Source organism: Petaurus breviceps, unplaced genomic scaffold (assembly GCF_028583685.1).
Source record: "Petaurus breviceps papuanus isolate PSGF00001 unplaced genomic scaffold, PetGlider_PUasm1.0 454, whole genome shotgun sequence".
NCBI lineage: Eukaryota > Metazoa > Chordata > Mammalia > Diprotodontia > Petauridae > Petaurus > Petaurus breviceps.
Window position 1 is genome coordinate 1783697 of NW_027186342.1, and position 15563 is coordinate 1799259.

The window sequence follows — 15563 nt, forward strand, 5'->3', positions numbered from 1 at the left end:
ATGTGTTGAACTGACTTGAATTTCCATGGTATCAACAAAAGTAGTTGACCCTAAATTGTAACCATCTCCTTCCTCCCTTCACTGGGCCAGGATATTTTCTCTAGACAACTACAGCATAATTTGCATTCTGAAAGCACAGTGTTGAAGTTTCTTCTTAAAATCTCCCAACTCTAAATGCTTCCTAGGTTTAATGAAGTTTTTGGTAATAAGGTACCTGGAAATTTCATTTTAGTTCAAGGTAACCATCGCTTCTATTATAACCCAATCCTGGAGAAGTGTTAAAAGTATCTAAATGGCCCCTGTGGCTTTAAAGGTGAAAGAGAGACGAATTTAAGTTAAAAGAAATATTAGAAGCAGGAGCTATGGTTCTTAGAATGAAATCTCATTCTCTTTCAGGAAGAAAGCTTTTTTTTTTTTTTTTCCTGTTTCGGTAGAGTCAGTGAGTAGACTAGACAACTGATTAGATATTGGGGGGTGGGGCATGAGGGGTAAAAGATGATTGGTGCCCTTGACAGAAATAGGAAGTTAGGAAGAAGAGTGGATTTTGGGGAAAAGCTAACAAATTCTGTTTTGGAGAAGTTTTAAGTATCCACTAGAAGGTTGGTGACATGGGGCTGAATCTTAGATCAGGAGATCAGGGCTGCATGTTTTGTCTGGGAATCATTTGTATAAAGTTGACAGTTGAATCTATAATAACCTAATGAGAGGGAGGGAGAGAGAGAGGCTATAAAGACAAAAGAAGAGAGAGCTCAGAGCAGCCTTGGGTGCCCTTGCACATGAGTGCTGATCCAACAAAGGAGTGGTATCCAGGTAAATTGAGCTCATCTGAAGAACATTTGGAAGAATTAGAGATATTTAATATGGAAAAGGAAAAAAAGACTAGATTAACATAATATTGAAATATTTGAGGGATTATTATATGAAACAATAGGCATTCTTCTTTCAAATTTATTGCTGTCTTTCGTTTTTATATCATGTATATATCCTAATGTAGCCCTCCTAAACTTAATCTTTACAATGGATGGACATTTTTAATGCATAGAGCTCAGCTTAGTTTAAGGAAGAATTGGAGTAGTCCAAAAATTAAAAGGACTACTTGTGTTGTGGCAGATATCTTCATTACCACCAAGCAGAGCTTGGACAAAATGACCACCCATCTTTAAGTTTCTCATTCGGTGACTATGGAGTTTCAAACCTGGGTAATTAGGAGAATTTTGAAGGGAGAATTTTGTCATGAATTCAGGAAGTTAAAATGTTGCTAACGTGGTAGTTAATGTGATAGCAGGAATGAGTTATTTTTCTTTCTCTTCCAGGAGACCATGGGGCTCAACTTGGTCTTCATGGGGCTAGTGGTGATGGAATACATGATGACACAGCCGGTGGGGTGGAAGGAGAGTCCAGCTCAGACCCTCAGCCCCAGCCTGGTAGGAGGACGCGTCGGGAGGCTTGCACCTGCCCCTATTGTAAAGACAGTGAAGGGAGGTGAGTCGGGTCTTCCCAAGAGTTCAAAAGAAATTTCATTTGCTTTAGAGGAGGAAAAGATAGGAAAGCAACCTAAATTGTTGTTGGGAACAGTGATATATAGGGAAGTGGCTAAAATAAAAAATATGTCAAAAACTTTTCCATATATCTAGAATGTGAATCAAGGGCTTGTAGCAGCAAGCACCCCAAGCGTCCTCAGGGTTTGCTGCCAGCACAGGTTCTTGGATCTGCTTTGATAAAGGAAAGCAACTCAAAATGGGTTAACAAGCTTATTTCAATCAGTCAAACACCTATCGTTTACCTAGTTCAGGGGAAAAAGGTCAGCACCCCGAACTTCAGAATACACAGACAGAATTATCAAGTCAGAGAAACAGATCAAGTAGACAGATTTCCAAACTGTCCAACCATTACATCCATACCAAATCAACATCTGGATTTTTCAAAGGAGGGGGGGGGCGTGGAGGGACAATGGCTTCTCAGAATCCAGGTCAAATCACAGAACACTTCTCAAAGTGAGCCCCCAAAACAAAGCCTCACATCAGGGCTTATATAGCCTTCTCCTGGCTCAGAGAATGTAACAACCTTTTGGACCCACTGGCCAATCAAAAAGTATCTACTGAAAAACAAGCCTCCCACCCCTGGCTCCAGGTGCACTTTAGCTTAGGGGCAGGGAAGATCTTTAAAATTTACATTCTCATTACAGGGCTATATTCTCTTCATCTTTTCATCCTTCAGAAAATCAGTTCTTTGTTTAGTTCCTTTTTTAATCAGTTCCTCCAGCTTCTAGTTTTCCCTGGTTGTATCTTCATCCTTGGGAAGTACTTATGCATATGTTATGAAATATTCCAAAGACTTAAGGAGAGGAGAATCTTTTTTCCTGCGTAAATGGCCAACTAGAAATCAGTGGCCAAGTCTCAGTGTTTTGCATAAGTAATACCTAGAGTTGGGCATTGGAAACATCATCTCAGATGACTGACAGATGATGCTCAAACTGCACAAATTGTTTTTATCAATGATCATCTCTTGATGATAATAACTAACATTGATATTGCCCAATATCAATGTTATTATTTATAACTATTTATAACCAATAACTATGTCCCAAGCATATGCCAAGTTCTTTACAGTTTTATTTCATCTGATCTCACGACAACCCTGGGAGGTAAGTGCTATTATCATACCCATTTTACAGCTGAGGAAACTGATGCAGACAGTAACTAAATGACTTACTCAGGATCACACAGCTTGTGAAGGTCTAAGGATGGATTTGAGCTCAGGTGTTCTTGACTCCAGGTCCAGTGCTCTCTGCATGATGGCATCCCCTCGCTGCCCCACTGAGACTGAGTAAGGAGCATAGGACAGTAAGGGGCTGGCATCTAGAGAAAAATACAGGGGAAGCAAAGTGCACTGGTGATTTTGAGTCTTGCATTATTCCTAGGGGTAAAGATAGGAAAACCCCAGGTACTCCCTTGGCTTTGATTTCTCAAGTCCTCATGTGTTTAAGGATTTACATTATTGAGAGAGAGAGTGAGTGTGTGTAGGAGGTCACCTTGTTCATATCTCAGAAGATTACAGATGGTGGCTGTGTTCTCTCCGACAGGGGTTCTGGGGACCCTGGTAAAAAGAAGCAACATATCTGCCACATGCCAGGTTGTGGCAAAGTTTATGGCAAGACTTCCCACCTTCGAGCACACCTACGATGGCACACAGGCGAGAGACCCTTTATCTGCTCCTGGATGTACTGTGGAAAGCGTTTTACCCGATCAGATGAGCTCCAGCGGCACAAACGCACACACACTGGTGAGTTACCTGTTGAGGGCCAGGTGTACTGAGAGGCCAGTCAAGGGGCCAGAACCATATCCTGAAACAGATATCTACTGTCCAAGACCCTGCTGCCCCAGTGTTAGACGGTCTTTAGTGAACTTGCAGTCTAGTTGGGAATGTAGGAAATATGCATATACTGATAAAACTGGTAAACAACTTAACAATTTCAGTTCAGACACTCTAGAATAAAGTATAACTGAACTTATTTTTACAAAGGTTTTAGAAAATTTGGGGTTTTTATAAGAAACTGCTTGATGGGAAAGGGAGATGGGAGTATATTAGGGGGATAATGTGACAAAATCAAAAGGTATAAATTAATTTAAGTCAATTTAAAAAATTGACATGGAGCAAATTTGAGTATATGGGTCAATTCATGTAGAAGAGAAGTTAGACTTTTTTATGATTGACTTCAGAGTACCAGGACCAGTGGCTGAAAGTTACAGATTTTGAGTCAGTGAAAAGCTTCCTAACAATTAAGTTGTCCAAAAGTGGAATGGGCTGCTTTTGGAGGGAATGGGCTCCGCTGACTCAAAAGGTCTTCAAGTAGGAGATTCCCAGTGTTATAGAGGAGAGGAAGGTTTGACTAGAGGACCATGTTTTGACCTGTTTTGGAAGTAAGGGAAGTACCTTTGATCCTCTTCTTCCTCCTCCTATGTTCCCAACCCTCTCCTCATTAGAACAACCACATCACTGCTCTGCTTCTTCCCTCACCTCGAAAAATGAATACATAAACAAAAGATTTGTTCTGGTGCTTATATCTCCTGCTCCTCATCTCCCCCAGCAGTACTGATTATACTAAAATGATTACCTCAGGGATTGCTGATTACCTTTATCTCACAGAAGGGCTTAATGTCAGGGTGTACTGGGTAGAAACCTCAGGGATTTAGTAGCACCCTTCTTTAGGGGTTGGAATAAAATAGAGATGCCTCCTGGAGAAAACACAGGCTAACTACAAATATGACACAACCTTCTGGGACACCTCACTAGGTGCTTTTAACATGATATGTTTTAAGATAGAAGCTTGGGCAAGGTTCCTAGTCTTTCAGCCACCCCTCTTCTTTACCTCCTTTTCAAAGTTAGGTCTTCTCACCTTTCCTCTCTCTATTCATCCAGGTGAAAAGAAGTTTGCCTGCCCTGAGTGCCCTAAACGTTTCATGAGGAGTGACCATTTGTCGAAGCACATCAAGACCCACCAGAATAAAAAAGGAGGCCCAGGAGTGGCCCTGAGCGTAGGCACCATGCCCCTGGACAGCGGGGCAGGGTCAGAGGGCAGTGGTACTCCCACTCCTTCTGCCCTCATTACCACCAACATGGTAGCTATGGAAGCTATCTGCCCAGAGGGTATTGCCCGACTTGCCAACAGTGGCATCAATGTCATGCAGGTAGCTGACTTGCAGTCTATCAATATCAGTGGCAATGGCTTCTGAGATCAGGCGCCCAGTGCCAGAGACACAGGGCTGTACCCACAGACCCTGGGGTACAAGGTAGCATGGGTCCAAGAGACATGTGGGAGAGGGAGCCACGAGGCATTAAAGATGCACAGCAATGGGAAGGTAGGGGGGCCCAGGAGATGAGTTGGGGCCCTAGTACCCTACCTGGAATGGGGCATGTGAGAGGAAGCTATTGATGTGACCCCGCTACCCTACATGGAGCATTTGACCCCAGACGGTTTCCTTTTAAACTTCTTTCCCCGACCTCTCCCTTTCTGCTTTACTTATCTTACCTCCCCCACGATGGATCCTTCCCTCTTCCCCCTTCCTTAAAGCCATCATGCCTTGATAAATATATATATGATCATTGAAATACTTTTTAACAAAAGACAGATTCTATATTATATATATGTGTACATATAAAGTATATAAAAGACATTCACAATGAGGAGCAGGCTCAGAGGGAGGAGGAGGAGGAACATCCTGTGACCAAAATACCATGGTCAGTTTTATAATGATGCCTTATCTCCTTGTGGCTGGGCCTTGGCCTGGCACACCAGGTCTTTCTGTCCTGACTTCCCATGAGATTAAGCATTCATATACTCTGCTTTTAGGTTTTATATATATATGGTTTTTTTTTCTTCATTTTTTCATTTTAATTGGGAGCAGCTTTCTGTACTACCTTTCTCAAGCATACCCTTTTAGTCTCCTCCCCCATACACCCACACCCCCTTTTTCCTCTAATCATTTAGTGTTTATCTTTTAGATGATATTCTTTGGACCAGGGCTCCCAATAGTTTTAAGTCATCTTTGGTCCTGACAGTAGAATGGGAGAAGAAGCTCTGAGCCCTGGGCCAATGCTTGAAGTGGCAGGGTCTGAGAGCCATTCAGAAAAACTACTGATGGAGGCGTTCCCCTCACTTCCTCCCACTGTGGAGCCAGAGAGTTCGAGGCAGTGCCTTCTTGTTACGTTCAAGCATCCAGGATCACAGGTGGTTCTGGGACAAAGGACAGTAGCCATATGAAAGATCAGAGGATGGTGATAGAGGAATGAGTGAAGAGTGGACCGGGGTGAAGGATGTGCCCAGACCAGGAGGGTGCTCAGATAGCCTCAAGGGCTAGGAGGAGACTGTATCCAGTCTTACAGCCTGGACTTCATGCTGCCTGAAAAGCAGGCCTGCTCTTTACTTAGAACGTCCCTAGAAATGTCCCTCTGACTCCATGATTAAGGATTATCACGATCTGATGTTTTTCCCCTAATTTCAGTCCTTCAGAGTTATTTGGGGACAAAAGTAGGATTGTTCTGGGATAACAGTAAATTAGTGGCAGGTCAAAAGAACTTTTTTTCCTCATGCTGATATCTGCTTTGGGAGATTGTAGGGATGACACCTCAGGAGAGGAGTGACTCCTGTGCTTCAGAGGAGACACCAGTATCTTTAGAAACAAAATATTCCCATTTCCTTTAGGCCCAGATCTAGAGGAGAGTCCAGGAATGACAGCAACAGGAAACTCTTGGTTCATTTGTCATTGAGAGATCTAAAAACAACTAAAATTGGCCTCAAGGCCCAGCCACTGAAGCCTTGTGTCTTTTGACCATTTGGTTTCTCATCAGGGAGCTTTTCACTCACTGTGAGCAAGGTGTAGAAATGGATGTGTCTGTGTGGATCTATTGGGTTGGGGGACAAGTTTCTGTTAGCCACTATTAAAGCAGACCTGCAGTAAATGAAAATTGCCTCGAGCTGATAGGGCTAGTGGGGTGTGTGTGCGAATGCGTGCCTATCTGTATGTGTTCATATCTACATACACATAAAAGAAATTATTTTGAAATTGTTGAAAAGAATCAAAAAGCTCTAGAATTAAAACACCTCAAGATCCCTTTTGTAGAAATCCATTTTTATCTGTACACTTGAGTGTGTCCCTGAGGTCACTTCTTTGCTTATAAGAGTCACACTTTGAAACAAGGCAAGTTAAGGGGTCATCAAACATAGTAAACTCCTTCTGCACTTTTTGAGGGGAAATGATTATATATATATATATATATATACATATACATATATATATGTGTGTGTGTGTGTGTGAAAGAGGAAACAGTGTTCCAGTCCATAAGCAGAGACCTAGACCTTTTGATAAATTGTCTTTTTACTGTAACTACAAATAGATGATGCTGTGATTCTGCCTTATATTTTATATAAAATCCAGCAAGATTAGGGTTTTGGTGTTTGTTTGGTTTTTTTTAACCTGAAACTCAATGACTGTTAATATCTTAAAGATTAACTTGAAGCATGTTCAGCTCCATTCTGTGAGGACTTATGCTGTTTTCCAAACTCAGGAATCATTTGCAAGGATCTTAGGTAACCTAAGATTGTTTCCCAGACCAAATCCTGTTTATGCTGAAACAAAGGAATTTGTGCCCCAGCCTGTCATCCTACTATCCCATCCCATCCTCCCCTCCCCACTTCCCCTTAGCTCCAGAAGAGGACTCAGCAAATTCTTTCAATGTAGATTTATAATCATGTACATTTGGATCCGTTAAAGGAAGGGGGCAGGACACCCCAATGAATATTTCAATATTTTATTGGTACAACTCAACAAGGCATGGTCTCCTCCCCTAGTAATGTGGGATTACAGGGAATACCTGTTCGGTGCTGCTCCTTGGGGCAGTGGAACCTTTGGGAAAGGTACTTGAGGTTGGTTCTTTAGAGTGGAGGGTTATTATGGGTTTACTCCTTGAAATGCATGTATTATCTTTGCCTTGGATCAATTTACAACAGACCCTTCTTCCACTTTGTTCATCCTTTTACCCACTAAGGAAGTTCCAGGGCAGGGGAGGTGTTGTTTGGCCATGAACTTTTGAGAGTTGGCCTTTGGCAGCTCAAGTCCGATGGACTCCTTAGTAGGGAGTAGGGGGTCCTGTGCCTAGTTAGGAGCTATAGCTCTTTTCTGAAAGTCCCTTTTCCCTAAGGTTTTAGCCATCAGCAATTAATCCAGCTGTCAGGTAGACTGATCTTGAGACTTATTTCTCCTCCCTTGAGATGTTATAATAATTTTTTTTTTGTCATGACCAATCCTGTTTTGTTGTGGGTTTATTTTTGTTTTTTGGTATAGGGGTTAGGATAGGAGAGGTGATGTTAAAGCATTCATTCCCTTGCCTGGCCTTTGTATCTTTTGGCTTCCTCCCTTGTTCCTCAAATTAGTAAGATATCTCATACTATCTTTTCAGGGACCTATAATAGCTGCCCTATTCCACCCTGACCTGTGGCTTCTGAACAGAGTGCAGTTTAATGGTAATTCCTGAGCCCAGCCCAAACCTGAATAAACAGCCTGTGTTCTTCTCTTTCCTGCCTCCCATCCCCTACCCCTTCAGAAAATACAGAAGTAATGGACATGGGGCTTAGGAGTGGGGGAGGGTTGGGTACAAAAGCTGTAAATTAATATGGCTGATTTATTTCTACTATATATATATTTTTTGCTTTTGTATATCTTATATAGGAAACTTTAAGCATTGTATTTTTTAACAAATCTGAGAAAAGCACTATAAACTGCAGGTATTTGACTTTCAGAATATATTTTGTATTGTTAATATCTTTACATTGTGAATACTGGAAGCTGCAGATCTTTGCTGAAATGCAATAAATTTGTATACCTTTTGGTGGGTGCAGGTGTTGGAGGGACCTTGTTGGGGGTGCTATCCAGGTCCTTGTCATGCTCTGGGGGAGCCTAGGTGCTACTTGATTAAAGTTTCCACCCAGCTACAATCATCCCTTGTGCCTGTCAAGCCTTGGGGTGAAGTTAAAAGGCACTTGGAGATGCAGGTGCCAAAAAAAAGAGTGAGGATGGTCTAACTGTCTAGAGTGGGACCCCTTCAATTATAGCCCTACCCTACCCTGGTCTGGGAAGCCACTGGTAATGGAAGGTAGAAAGTGAAATCTGTTCCATCTCTTTTGGAAAGAGAAGGGTTAATTTGTCGGGATGAAAGGTGGCAGCAGTAGCCTTGGGAAGGGGGAGGATGTGGCTTCCATCCAACCCCGGAAAAGGTTGCTTTTGAAAACTGCTGATAAAATATGGGCAGGTTATTACTTTTTGTTTGGGAGCCCAAACTCTCCCTGGTGCCTCTTTTGGCTCTCCTCCCGGGCCACAGACCTTTTCCAAGGAGGATGAGCAGACCAGCTTTGAGGTTGATTCACTTTTCTTTTCTCTGTTTCCCTCTGAACACCAGCACCCAGGCACTAACTAAGGTCACAGGGCAGAAGTAAGTTGCCTTAAGCTTAAATTCTTCTCTCCTATTTCTTTAATCTAGCTTTAATTCCCTTTCCTGAGACCCTGGGCTTTAGGACTCCCTGGCTTATTTCCCTCATTCTGAGGTGAGCATTGACCCAGTTCTTCAACACCAAACCAGTTTCCCCGAGTCCTGTCACTCCACAAAATTGTTTGAGGAGAACAGTATTGGGAGATGGTCTGGTCACTCCAGGGACGGAGGACATATTGCTTGGTAGCTGAAGTCTTAATATTTTGCAGGGTGACCTAACACTTCTTTTTCCCTATTCCTAAAACAGGCTTAGCCTTTCAACAGTTAGGGATTCTGGAGATCATAGGATGTTGGCGGTCTGTTTGGCTTTCCCCCACACATTTCTTTGTCTCAGGATTAGGGAAGAAAGATCAGTCACAGGCAAGGCTGGGTCTAGGACTGTGGTTGCTGAGGACAAACAAGGAATTGAATTTATTTTGCTGGTTGCCCTTGGTGTGAGGGAAAAAGGGGTATGTTTATCTGTGTTTGTCCTTCCGATGCTCAGAAATGCTACTGTGCCTTCTTCTTCCTGGGGAGCAGGAAGCAGGCTTCAGCTACCTAGCTCTTCTCCCATGCAATACCTGGTGTTCTCCCCAGGGAAGGGTTGGCATAGGTAAGCCTCTATCCTGCTGCTTAGCCCTTCTCCCTATGGCTTCCCCCTCCTTCACCAAGGACTGGGGAAAGATGGAGGGGGCCTTGCTGAGATAAGCTTGTGGTAGTTGTCCCAGGATGACCTGCTTCTTCATGAGTCTCAGCCATCCCCTGTGAAGGCTGTGACCCAACTTCTTGTGCCTAAAACTTTAGATGATATTTTTTTAATCTCCTAACACTGGTAATAACCAGTCACCACACAACTGCCTTTACAAAAGAAATCTCAATATCATGCTGTTTCTGTTGGTTTCCAACAGATTACCACCAGAGCTCTATGGGGAAATATGGTTTTAAGTCTCTATATTTCATCTAGAAGTCCTGCCCTTTTTTACTCATTATTTCCTCTTCTCTTGCCTCTTATCTTTTGTCCATCAATCTTTTCTCCCTTTTGCTCATATGTCTCTTGTCTTATTTTCTTGTCTCTTTCCCCTTGTTCTTGTCTGGGTTGGGTGGGGTGGGGGAGGGAACTTTTTTTTTTTTTTTTGCCTTTTTGTACAAAGATTAGTTTCAATGTAGTCTGTAGCTCCTTTGTAAACCAATTAAAAAATTTTTTAATAAAAAGCCATGTCTCTGTGTGTGGAGGAGTGAGTTGAATGGGGTATTGAATGGATTTTTCTTATCTAAAAGTTTATGGTTATGAATAAGAGAGTTTATTGCACATTAACTAATCTAGCTGACTTGCCCTTTCTCTCCCCTAATTTTATTTGGGCAGACTTTAACTAGTCATGTGCCTATTTCAGGATTCTCTAACTTAATGGAAATAAGCAAAGGGAAAATTCCATTTTGACTATGTAAATAATGAAACCAAATATAAGTCAGGCCATTTTAGACTTGAATCAATAAGAGGCTCTTTCTTATTATCCTCAAAGAGAGGAAGTGATGTACAGTTTCCGGGCCTTTGTTTTCTGCTCAAGATAATTGGTTCTCTTCTCTGCCCTCTCCTTCCCCCCCCAAGACTTAACTAACCTTGTCTTACTGGGGTCAGGAAACTTGAATTCCTGTGGGTTTTCCATTAACCTGGGGTCCTAACCCTGGCCATCCCCAACCCCTCATTTTAAACTCATTGCTCCACCACTCAACTCTGAACTCTGACCCACCAGCAGAGGTAGCCTGTCCCCTTAATGTTTGAGGAGGTTCAAGGCCATGGAGTGGAATGGAGGTATTTCCCAGCTTGATCATGATCCTTGTTGCCTTATGGATGTGATAAGTTCCCCACTCTGTTTTTCTCTCATCCTTCACAACTAATGTATTTCTGACCTGGTCTCTTAGCTGGTAAAGAAAATTGGAGTGAATATTTTCTACTCCCCCTGGCTTCAATTGATGGGACCCCTACACATTCTTAGAAGGGACCAGAAAAGCATGGACAACTGTCGCTGTCTTTGGTGTGTGATCCCTATAACAGCTTTTCTCATCTAATAACTAGCATTTATCCTCCCTCCATAGTGATGCCATAATATTCCCCTGCTACTACTGTTTTTCATCATGCCAGGTCAATTCCCCCAAGAATAAGGAATAAAGACTTAACCATTCTATGATGCTTGTTAATTGGGAGACAGAACCTCTGTCAGTCATTTCCAATTACCATAGAAGTTCAGTTTCCCCAGGTTATAGAAATTTCCACACCCTGTAACCTAATTATTAGAAAGTTTAAATTTGCCTTTCGGCAACATCTGCCCACTATTGCACCCGTACCTCTGGGGCTAAGCAAAAGTCCAATCCCTTTTCCACTTGACAGCCCTTCAAGTACTTGGAAGACTTGGGATAGCCTTCAAGTCTTCTTTGTGCCAAACATCCCTAATTCCATCTACAGTTTGCTCATGAGACCTTCTTGAAACCTCTCACTATGCAGGTACTCCTGGATACTCCAGATTCTTATTCCTGTGGCTTCCAGAATTGGGAAATTCACCAGGTGTGATCTAGCTGGGATAAGACCATCGCAGCCTGTGTTCTGGTTGCTATGCCTAACATTCCATTAGTTTTTTACTCATGTTGAATTCACTAAACTAGACCCATTTTATATTGACTGTTGCCTTAGCTACACTATCCTCACCTTGCATTTGATTTTTATAAGGCTTTAATATTTATTACATTTTGTCTTACTAAGTTTAGTTCTTGAGATTTTTTTTTGTACCCTGCCATGTAGAATGTTAGTTTTGTGTTATTTGAAAATTTGGTGGGCATGCTGTTGCTGGAGGAGGATCTTATAGATCATACAGCCAAATCCCCTCATTTTTATAAATTCAACAACCATGTCCTATGGGAAGATAAAAACATTTTTTTTTAAAATTCAAACGGGAAGAAGGGAGGAAGGTGGTATGAGATATAACCAAATGGGTATGAGAAGAGGTAGAATGGGATAAAGAAGGAGGGTTCTAGGGAGTGTTAAGAAATATAAGGGGGGGGGGATGGCTAGGTGGTACAGTAAATAGCGCACTGGTCCTGGAGTCAAAAGGACCTGAGTTCAAATCCAGCCCCAGACACTTAATACTAGTTGTGTGACCTTAGGCAAGTCACTTAACCCCAATTGCCCCTCCCCCAAAGAATATAAAGGAAAGATTACTTTCAGCTAGGGAATTCAAAGAAGGCTTCACAAAGGGGATCAGGAGACAAACATTTATTAAGCTCCTACTAGACACTAGGCAGCCTGGTGGTATAGTAGATAGCGCACTAGGAAACAGGCATCTTCATGAGTTCAAATCTGACCTCAGATACTGTGTGACCCTAGGCAAGCCACTTAAACCTGTTTGCCTCAGTGTCTCATCTGTAAAATGAGCTGGAGAAGGAAATGGCAGATTATTACATTGTCTTGGCCAAGAAAACCCCAAAATGGGGTCACAGAGAGTTGGACATAGCTGATATGATGCAACAGGCACTTTTTTTTCCCTTTGCTTTTTTGGAGGGGGAAAGGCAGGGCAATTGGGCTTAAGTGACTTACCCAAGGTCACAGCTAGTGTTAAGTGTCTGAGGCCAGATTTGAACTCAGGTGCTCCTGACTCCAGGGCTGGTGCTCTATTCACTGCACCACCGCGCTGCCCAACAGGCACTTCTTAGCCTCATTTTACAGTTGTGAAATCTGAGACAGAGGTTAAGTAACTTAGCTAGAAAGCTAGGAAGTGTCTGAGGCTGAATTTGAACTAAGGTCTGCCAGAAACCAGACCCGGTGCTCTAATACACCACCTAGCTACCTGAAGAAGGTACCTGAAGAAGTGGAACTTGAACAGAGAACCATTTCAATAGGTACATGTAAAGGTTATGGTAGATGGTATGTGCAAATGGAAATGGAAAATGCCAGGAAAAGATAGTCATACAATTTGGCTTCCATTATGATGAAGGGGAATAGAGTGAAATTAGGCTGAAAATGGTGAGTTGAAGTCAAATTATTAGAGTACCACCTAATGACTATTTTTCCTCCAATGGACAATTAGGGTGCCAATGAAGGTTTTTCAAGCAAAGGAATAAATAGTCAGGCATTGCTATGCGTTTAGGATGTTTTGGCAGATGAAACTGCCAAAGAAACTGGAGAAGGGACAGATTAGAAGCAGAAGGAAGGCTTTTACTGTTAACAGTCTAGGGAAGAGGTAACAAAAATCTGAATTAGGGTCATGGAGGGATGACTGACTAAGAGGGGAAATGAACAAGAACCACCAACTGATTTAGTTTGAAGTACTGGTGGGAAGCAAGGTGACGATGTCCAGTAGGTAGCTAGAGATGTAGAACTGTAGCTCAGAGGAGACATCAGGTCTGGAAAGTCTTGGGAGTCATGCAAAATCTGGTGATAATTGAAACTATGGAAGTGGAGATCACCAGGGGGAAAGCCTTAAGGAGAGAATAGGGCTGAGAACTAAATTTGGGACCTCACTTTGAACATCCTGGAGGAAAGAAATGAAGCAGTGAGAGACCTAGGCATGGTCAGTCAAGTAGGAGAACCAAGTGATCATTCAACAAAGACGCATCTTTGAAGACCCTAGAGAGGAAAATGTACCCAGAAGATGACATTCCACGGTATCAAAAGCTGCTGAAAAGTCAAGGAGAACTCTTGCTAGAGTGGTCACAGGTAGAAACCTCATTGGAGAAGCGTAAGGAGTGAGTGGGTGGTGAGGGAATGAAATGTAGATGAGTCTTGATAGAAATTTAGCAGAGAAAGGAAGAAGAAATCCTGAACAGTAACTTGAAATGATGGTTGGTGTCAAAAGAAGGTTTTGAAGATCTGAATATATTTGTAGCCAGGTGGAGGGAGTTGTTAAAGAAGGAAAGGTTAAAAAAAGAGGGAGAGGGAATATTAAGAGGCAGAAGGAAAAGAAATCAAGTGCAGAAATAGCCTTGTGAAAAAATAAGGACCAAGGAATAGCTCGATGGTGCCGTAGTGCACAGAGCACTGAACTTGGAATTAGGAAGACTCCTCTTCCTGAGTTCAAATTCTGCCTCAGACACTAACTAGCTGTGTGACCCTGGGCAAGTCACTTAACCCTGTTTGCCTCAGTTTCCTCATCTGTAAAATGAGCTGGAAAAGGAAATGGCAAACCACTCCAGTATCTCTGCCAAGAAAACCCCAAATGGGGCCATAAAGAGTCAGATGTGACTGAAACGACTGAACAACCCTAAGATCATGCTGTTAATATGGAAGATAAGGCATGTATCTGGAAGGCCCTCATCTGGCATCACTTGGTCAACTAGCCAGTTGACCTGGCAGTGGCAGATTTGGGTCCCCAGAAGGGTGGCTGCTTCTAATACTAGTTCATGAACCCCCACTAGTGTGTTTCCCCTTAATCAACCAATAGACTCAGTTCTTTAGCAAATGGCATAGCAGGAACAGTGCTTGTTCCCCACAATTCCAGGGCACAGTCTCGCCCAAATATACACAGAGCCCATGGGAGGGGAAGGTGCATGAATTTAAAGTACAATGGTAGTCAGGGTTCACACATGGCTAAAGCAACTCACCTCTAGAGATGGGATAGTTCCTTCAAAATTCCTTTAGGAATCTTATGTAAACTAGGGACCAAGGTATCCTAGGCAGTCTATGCCCTAGAGAATGTGTGGGGAACCTGTGACCTGGAGGCAGCATGTGACCTTTAGGTCCTCAAGTGCAGCCCTTTGAATCCAAAGGGCTGCCTGTGAGGACCTTGTAGCACCAATGCAATATTTACAGTTCCCATGATCACAATAAAGACTGTGACTGTAAGTATCACATGGTGTTCGATTGCAAAATATATCAAACTCTCCAGATAGAGGACAGAACTGAAGCATTTATTTAGACACCAGAAAACCCAATCCCAAAACCAGTAAGCCAAAGTACCAAAGATATTCAGAAGCCATAATAATGCTAAGAGCCACAGCATCCTTCAGCCTTCCCACAAACCAACACAAGATCAATATTTACTCACAAACCTCTCTATCTCCTTAATGAGCATCCTCTTTCCCCCACTGTCTCCCTAGCTCTGACCAGCTTCCTGTGGGCTCTGCTATACCCTTCAGCAGTCTCCTCCCACCACAGGCTCCAGCAGGGGAGGTCTTCAAACTACCCCCCCTAGGTCTATTAAGGGGCAGGAAAGAGCTTCAAATTTCCATTCCCATTACAGACCTAGAGGGCCACATGTGAGGTTCCCTACCCCTTCCTAAGAGGCTAGTTCATGTCTCTTTGACTTCTTCATATACAATTGAGCCATTTAAGCCTTAAACCTTTTTTAGGATGGGGCCTGGAATGTGTTCCATCATTTCTATAATGTCTGACTCTCTGTTGATCCCATTTGGGGTTTTCTTGGCAGAGATGCCGGAGTGGTCTGACATTTCCTTCTCCAGCTCATTTTACAGATGAGGAAACTGAGGAAAATAGGGTCAAGTGACTTGCCCAGGGTCACACAGCTAGTATGTGTCTGAGGTCATATTTGAACTCA

General features: G+C 42.7%; 1 protein-coding gene across 3 annotated transcripts in view; it reads left to right on the forward strand.

The window, feature by feature from the left end:
* The window catches only part of SP1 (Sp1 transcription factor), a 42876-nt gene extending 32629 nt beyond the window's left edge, over window positions 1-10247 (forward strand). For all 3 annotated transcript variants that reach the window (XM_069101216.1, XM_069101217.1, XM_069101214.1), the window contains exons 4-6: window positions 1314-1482; window positions 3083-3282; window positions 4420-10247. In XM_069101216.1, coding sequence (XP_068957317.1) covers window positions 1314-1482; window positions 3083-3282; window positions 4420-4733 — 683 coding nt within the window. In that variant the 3' untranslated portion in view covers window positions 4734-10247. The remainder of the gene's footprint in view (window positions 1-1313; window positions 1483-3082; window positions 3283-4419) is intronic.
* The last annotated feature ends 5316 nt before the right edge of the window (window positions 10248-15563 follow it).